Source organism: Corticium candelabrum, chromosome 20 (genome assembly GCF_963422355.1).
Source record: "Corticium candelabrum chromosome 20, ooCorCand1.1, whole genome shotgun sequence".
NCBI classification, from domain to species: domain Eukaryota; kingdom Metazoa; phylum Porifera; class Homoscleromorpha; order Homosclerophorida; family Plakinidae; genus Corticium; species Corticium candelabrum.
This window is the reverse complement of record NC_085104.1, coordinates 321517-329016: the sequence shown is the minus strand read 5'-3', so window position 1 is coordinate 329016 and position 7500 is coordinate 321517. Positions and strand designations below refer to the sequence as shown.

The 7500-nt window shown below is 39.6% G+C and overlaps 2 protein-coding genes across 2 annotated transcripts in view; one reads left to right on the top strand and one right to left on the bottom strand.

Annotated features, from left to right (window-relative positions):
- The window catches only part of LOC134195972 (glutathione hydrolase 1 proenzyme-like), a 9192-nt gene extending 2819 nt beyond the window's left edge, over positions 1-6373 (bottom strand). Inside the window, exons 1-10 of the mRNA XM_062665056.1 lie at positions 6180-6373; positions 6026-6123; positions 5178-5299; positions 4743-4863; positions 4603-4670; positions 3697-3770; positions 3472-3554; positions 2264-2371; positions 1926-2013; positions 1673-1794 (exon numbers count right to left, since the gene is read on the bottom strand). Of these exons, the coding sequence (XP_062521040.1) occupies positions 1673-1794; positions 1926-2013; positions 2264-2371; positions 3472-3554; positions 3697-3770; positions 4603-4670; positions 4743-4863; positions 5178-5299; positions 6026-6123; positions 6180-6342 (1047 nt within the window). The 5' untranslated portion in view covers positions 6343-6373. The remainder of the gene's footprint in view (positions 1-1672; positions 1795-1925; positions 2014-2263; positions 2372-3471; positions 3555-3696; positions 3771-4602; positions 4671-4742; positions 4864-5177; positions 5300-6025; positions 6124-6179) is intronic.
- A 234-nt stretch (positions 6374-6607) lies between these two features.
- The window catches only part of LOC134195712 (adenylate kinase 2, mitochondrial-like), a 3060-nt gene continuing 2167 nt past the window's right edge, over positions 6608-7500 (top strand). The window contains exons 1-3 of the mRNA XM_062664789.1: positions 6608-6747; positions 6819-6864; positions 6929-7005. Coding sequence (XP_062520773.1) covers positions 6637-6747; positions 6819-6864; positions 6929-7005 — 234 coding nt within the window. The 5' untranslated portion in view covers positions 6608-6636. The remainder of the gene's footprint in view (positions 6748-6818; positions 6865-6928; positions 7006-7500) is intronic.

Genomic DNA, 7500 nt, shown 5'->3' with positions numbered 1-7500 from the left:
TCTCTGTCTCAAACTTAAAGGAACACTTCACTGATTGACGCATGCACAGTAAACGTTAACGTACGTTAAGGACTTGGGCTGCAAACCGAACGCTTGCTGTGTTGCACGACGCATTGTTTGTCTTGCTTTCTGAGGCCAACTACTAGAGCACAGAGGAGACGGGTCTAGATGCTTCAGGCGACTCTGACAGTGAAAGAGAACGAGTTACAGTTTATATAAGCAACTCAGTTGTTCGTATGTTGTAGACTCCACATGATCGTCTTGCAATCACTTGGTCTTACCCACTTTCCTCCGTGTTCTTTCTACGAATGAAGGCCATGCTACAGTACAAAAGGGCTTGCGTGATGTGAAAAACACACAGAAACATGCGACACCACACATAATCACGTGACACAAAGTGCCTTCATTCTACAGCCGAATCATCGACGTATGTGTGCTTTTCGCATAAGCAAATATCAAAGTCTACACGAAGCGGTAAAACAAAACCTACACTTAGTGGACGTTATTTGAAAAACTACCTCGTACGTTTTTGTTTTGTAACCTTAGCATAATGCTCCGTTATCACGTTTGCTCTGAGATGTAGCATCAAAATTCCCAACTTCATGTGTGACCAGTAACATTTAGCATTGAGGGCGGAGTCAGACCAGCGAAGTGCTCCTTTAAAAAGACTAAACCCCCTTATGCCATATACATCAAACACAAAGAGTCTTAATTAATGAACTAATGAACACTACATTGTACATCCAAATCTTCACCCATTACCCCAACTCCCTGAGCTCCTGTTATCCTCTTCTATTTTCCTAATATTAGTATCACTAGCTAGCTGTCTGTCTGTTTTCCAACATCAAACTATCATACATCATACATCACTACTAAACCATAAAATTTACAAGTCCACACTAACAGATAATGTAAAAACAATACGATCTAAAGCTAAGATAAAACGCAACCACCAATGAACTTAAACTAAAAACTAAATCCTATAATCAACTAGTAAATGAAGCTGTGTTTACACCATTGCTTCAGAGCTACAAGCGTGTGTGTGTGTGTGTGTGTGTGTGTGTGTGTGTGTGTGTAATCAATGACTGAAAAACTGGTTGCTGAATGATTCAGCACTCACATCTTTAACCTCCAACAATGACAGTTTTCATATAATAAATAACCTTTGCATTACATTACTGCAGTTATATCCAAAATCCCTTCCTCCAAAAATCCATGAACTCGCCAATGTTACGTTTACCAACTTCATCTCCCTATCTACTAAAATGCTCCATAACAAGTGGAATCATTTTTATAGATTTCCCTCCTTGCAGCTTCTCATTTCTATATTTAGCATGTTTCTCTCTTTTCACTTTTGGATGCCACTCCGTCAACACTCTTGATGTTGGAAAATATCTGAGCTCCACGAATGAGCTAGGGAAATGTCTAAATCAATATCTGACCCTGTTTATGAATCAAAGATGACCATATCCTGTCTGTCTGTCTGTCTGTCCGTCCATCCGTCTGTCTGTCTGTCTGTCCGTCCATCCGTCTGTCCGTCCATCCGTCCGTCCGTCCGTCCATCTGTCCGTCTGCCAATTTATCTAACTACCAACCACACTTGACAACCGTCCCTACCCACCACTTCCCCTTTTCCAAAAACCAACACCAAACATACAATCAGCACACAAACCTCCACCAATCTGTGATACGTTGTTGCATCATTTGTAATGTCATTGTATCCATCCATTATATTGAGAATCGAGATGAGCACAGCTCCTGACCCTGGAGGTGGAACACCCAATACTGTAGATCCTAACACCACAACACAATCCACTTTGTTTTACTCTAACTGAGCATCACACATACACAACACACCACACACACACACACACACACACACACACACACACACACACACACACACACACACACACTGTACTTACCACGAAATCTCCCTTCTAACGGAGGTTGTATGTTCACTGTGTAGTTCTTAAGATCATCAAGGGTCATTATACCTCCCCCATCAGAAATCTAAAAAATCAAATATTTTTAATAAATATTTAATTGATTTTAAATTAAATTTAGTAATTTAAAATTTAATTTTCTATTTTAATAATTTAAATTTAATTAATTTATTTATATTTTTATTAATTAATTTATATTTTAAATAATTAATTTTTATTTTTAATTAATTAATTTTTATTTTAATTAGTTAATTTTAAAAATAAAATTTGCTGAATATAGTAAATTGTATAAAATTTGTTCGTGTTAAGTGATTTACCTCCTCAATTATGCTGTTTGCAATATCACCATCGTAGAATGAGCTGCTGTTGTTGGCCAGTGTAAACAAGGTCTTAGCCAACTGTTTACGATAAACTGTATCGTCTTCCTTCATCATCATGTTACACACACACAAACAAATTATGAATTTAAAATATGATAAAGTTGTACAGGCTCACTACTGATGTCTGTCTATTTTTTTGTCAGTCTGTTTGTCTGTCCATCTGTTTGTCTATGTGTCTGTCTGTTTGTCTGTCTATGGCTGTCTGTCTATGTGTCTGTCTGTCTGTCTATGTGTCTGTCTATGTGTCTGTCTGTCCGTTCATCTGTCTGTTTGTCTATCTGTCTGTTTGTCTATCTGTCTGTTTGTCTGTCCATTCATCTGTCTGTTTGTCTATCTGTCTGTTTGTCTGTCCATTCGTCTATGTGTCTGTCTGTTTGTCTGTCCATTTGTCTGTCAGTTTGTCTATCTGTCTACAGTACCGGCAATAAGTAACCTAACATTTTTATCGTATGTGTATCGTATCGTATTGCATATGTATCACGTATGTATGGCAGCGTATCATAGCGTATGGTATCGTAGGGTATGGTATCATATTGTGTCGTATTGTATCATTGCGTATCAGATATTGTAGATCTGGTATCTTATCTTAATTGTATCATATATCATATTGCATATGGTATATGGTATGGATGGTATCTTATCTTATTTGTATGGTATCATCTTTTATCTTATCCTATGGTACATGGTATCTTTTATCCTATCGTATGGTATCGCTGTCAGCTTACTTATTGCCAGTATTGTATGTGTCTGTCAGTTTGTCGTCCATTTGTCTGTCTGTTTGTCTATCTGTCTATGTGTCTGTCTGTCTGTTTATCTGTCCATTCGTCTATGTGTCTGTCTGTCTGTTTGTCTGTCTATTCGTCTATGTGTCTGTCTGTCCATTTGTCTGTCTGTTTGTCTATCTGTCTATGTGTCTGTCTGTTTGTCTGTCTATTCGTCTATGTGTCTGTTTGTCTGTCCATTCGTCTGTCTGTTTGTCTATCTGTCTGTCTGGTTGTATGTCTACCTGTCTGTCTGTCCACTCTACTGTTGACTGCCTGTTACTGTCTGTCCACCTCTACCCAATCATCTATCATCTATCCTTGTATGTCTGTCTGCTCTTTCTCTCTGTCTCTTTGTGTTGATACCTGCCTCGGAATACATACCTGCAAGGGAAATCCGTTTCGTCCATACACTTCCTTCATTCGTGGACTTAAAAACTTGTCAAATGAGATATTAATAGCATGAGCTGAAACAAGAACAAATGCAGTTCACATGACATAAGATCGAAATACTGACACACACACACACACACACACACACACACACACACACACACACACACACACACACACACACACACACACACACACACACAGACACATCCTAACCCAATGCTCTGTTGACTGTAAAACCATCACGAGCAAGAATAATTGATGGCTGAAATAGATCTCTCCATGGTAATCTGAACATGTGAAAGTGTTATGTATTAAACAAGCACCACAAATAATATAGCCCATTACGATGTATGTATGGATTGCCCAGTTTAGAGGTGTGGCCAGACTAAAGTAAATATTTTCTAAATTGTGTAACAAAAGTGTCAGACTTGATGGATTTGATGTGGTATGGAGTTCTTACATTTTTTACAAAGCCAATCTACTACTGTACTCTCGTTTATTACCCCACCATAATAGTTAGCCAGAGTCAAAGGTCAAGTGATGGAATGGGGTCTTACTCAAATGTTGACACCTAAAGTTGTTAATTGGAGAAGTGATTGATTTATTAACTTAAACAGCATGTTGCTACACTAGTAGAGCTTCAAACCACGACCACTACCTAAAATATAGAAACCTAATCTTCTATAGATAATAATAGGATACATGAGTTACCAAAATCTTCAACGTGGTCAACAGGCATGCACAAGTTAAAGAATGTCAGCATTACTACAGGCACAAATCTAGTAAACAGTCACTGTACCAATTAGCACTTATTAAAGAACTAAGGGATGGGAAAATATTAAGAGTCTTGGACAAAGTTGGGGGTGGGGCTTACTTAAGCACTGGGGTAATAACAAGTGAGTACAATAGTTTCCTTTAACAAGGACAGAGAAATGTCCACGTAAAAAGTAGTTTTGCATTTGCACTTGACATACAAACCCCAGACTGCCTCCATAATCAAATTCATTTAGTAGACTTTCCTGTGTTGACAACAAGCAATGCTTGAAAGGCACGTGGAATCATATCGAATGCTGATTAGCTGCTACTACAGTCTAGTATTGTATTAGTGATTCCACTCACTTGCCGTATTTCTTGTGAGCCTCAGACATCACTTTCAATTCACCGGGAACTGCAACTGCCAGTCCTCCCTACACACAATCCACCACTACACTAGCACCACCTTCATCCCTACCCCACACTCCATCACAAATGCCACTTACAGCAAGAGCGAGATGACGATTATCTCGAAACATATCAGGAGAAGCTGCCGCCGGTGCTGTTGTCCGAAAATCAAATGCCTCTGCGTTACCCTTGGCATCACGTACGATCATAAAGCCTCCTCTATTACACAAACATGCAGAAACATCAAACACTGTGTCCGCATACAGGATTACAAATGTGAGTAAACTACAACTTCATTCACAGTATGTGCCACTCATACTAACAACGTCAAGCAACAAACAGTTGATGCCGAGTTCTGTAATGCCGTAGTCTCTGTTCACAACTTTTACCACGTGTATCCATCACTATAACTGCTACTGCTCACTGTATCTATTCATGCATCAAAGTCCATATATCATTTTGCTTAAATCATCTTAAATGAATAACTCTGACTATTGTTTATTACTGGTAGTTTGTTTGATTGTTTGTTTTACCCTCCAAGGCCTGATGACTGTCCATGGATGACACCAATGCAAAGAAGAACAGCAATGGCACTATCAACAGCTGAGCCTCCCCTTTTTATCATGTCAGTACCAATCAGCGAGCAGTTCTCAGACTGCACAAAATAAACAGACAACACTGTTATTCCTCATGCATTGTGCGTGCGCACGTGTGTGTGTGTGTGTGTGTGTGTGTGTGTGTGTGTGTGTGTGTGTGTGTGTGTGTGTGTGTGTGTGAATAACTAATGTTAATAACCAGCAATTTGATCAACAAGTAATAAAAGCAAGAACACTCTAAAGTAAAACAGTGTGTATAAAAATGCACATAAGTCTTCATCCATCTAAATTACTACATTCAAAACACAACAAATCCAGAAGTTGACCGTCATCAAACAAATAGGTACAACAGCCTGTCCTTTGAACAGCATTATGATCAAACAATCTATTAGCAAAACAAGCTGCATTATGTCTCACACCCATTTTTGGCACAAAATGAGACAATCTATTCTGAACAAGTGCAGCTGGTCTATAAAAACCAATTGTGTGTTTGCAAATGAGGGCATTGCTAGACACATGCAAACAGGCAATCATGAAACGTTTCCTCACTCCTCGAAATTGTCGAAATAAAGTTAGAAACACAAGAACAAATTAGCGTTAAAAACAATAAACCCCAACACAGCACAAATCAAAACAAAGGTTTCTCTCATTGTTAATTCACTCAACACAATTGTGCGCCATATTTCTTCAACACAAATCACGCGCCACTTCTACATTCACTCAACACAATTGCGCGCCATATTTCTACATTCACTCAACACAAATGCGCGCCATATTTGTATTACATCAGCCGCCACTGCTCCGTGATAATCTCTCTCCGGCAGGCCAACGAGGATATCAACGACTAATCCGATACCAACACCAATCATAAACACCACTCCACCTGCATTAAACAGTCCAACCATGAAAAAGCGCCACGTCCACGTGTCAACATGTCACCTGCAATGACGACCGTCAAACCGCTCGGTTTCTTCCTTCTCTTTTTCTCTTTGAGCAGCAGGTTCTCTTCTTCGAGCGCGACAACGACGTTTGCTTCTCGTTCCGATACCTCATTGTCGTTGTCTTCGTCTATGAGTCTCGTCACGTCTTCCCGCGTTTCCATCTGACTGCTAGCCTGCGACGGCAAGAACTGAGTCATTCGCTAACGTGCATTAGGGTTAAATTTGCAATTAGGTAATTACTCCCGGATGTATGCCCTTGAAAGCCCATTAGCAAGTGCGCGAGATAATTTAAATCAATACTAAAATACAAATTAATAGATATTTTTTAAAATGTGAAATAGACCGTGTAAGACAATAATTGCAATCATTGAAAGCATGAAAGCCAACAATAACATACAGTCTAACGTGCTTTAGGTAGAGCCTACATTATCCGGGAGTTTACCGAATAGCCCAAAATGCCTGCTGTCCCTGGAAAAGAGAAGGAAGCGTCTTCCAAAGACACTAAAAGGCCGAAAGGAATCAGAGCCATTCTTCTCGGCCCTCCGGGGGCAGGAAAAGGCACTCAGGTGAGCGACTCTGTCAAAAATTGATTAAACGCGACGTTTTTTACGATCGTTACTGTACTTGGTGTGTTTAGGCTCCTCAATTAGTGGAAAGGTTTTGTGTGTGTCATCTGGCAACAGGTAATGGGATGATGGTGGTGGTTTGGTGGAGTTGAAATTGGCAACTTCCGGTTTGTTGCTACAGGCGACATGTTGAGGGAAGTGGTCGCTTCCGGAAGTGATTTGGGTAAGAAGGTGAAACAAGTTATGGATTCGGGAAAGGTAAACGAGCATAGCGTAGATACAGCATGAAGCTCAATAAAGTCATGGACAGACAGACAGACGGACATACATACATACATACAGACGGACGGACAGATGGAAATACATACAGATGGACATACAGTCACCCTACCCCTATAACGATATCTTCGTTTCACGCTAACATATCGTTATAAGGGTAATATTGTTATAAAGGTAATGCAATCTGAACCACTGTCTGTGCACAAGTTCTTACTTTAAACTATACTTAGTGACATTTAAATGTTCCAACTGTTTAGCCTAATTAATTACAGTACACTAGTCATCGATCCACTGGTCCAAGGTCGCTTGTTGATGATGAACAGAAGTAACCATTCTGTCTAATGAAGACTTGATTCCATCAGCTGCCTGCAGAAGTTCCTTGTTCTTTAGTATAGTTAAGTTCTGAGATAGGAAAGTGGAAATGGCTTGAATATGGCATCTCAAACAGTGATTACAGGAGGGTCTGTGTGTCTT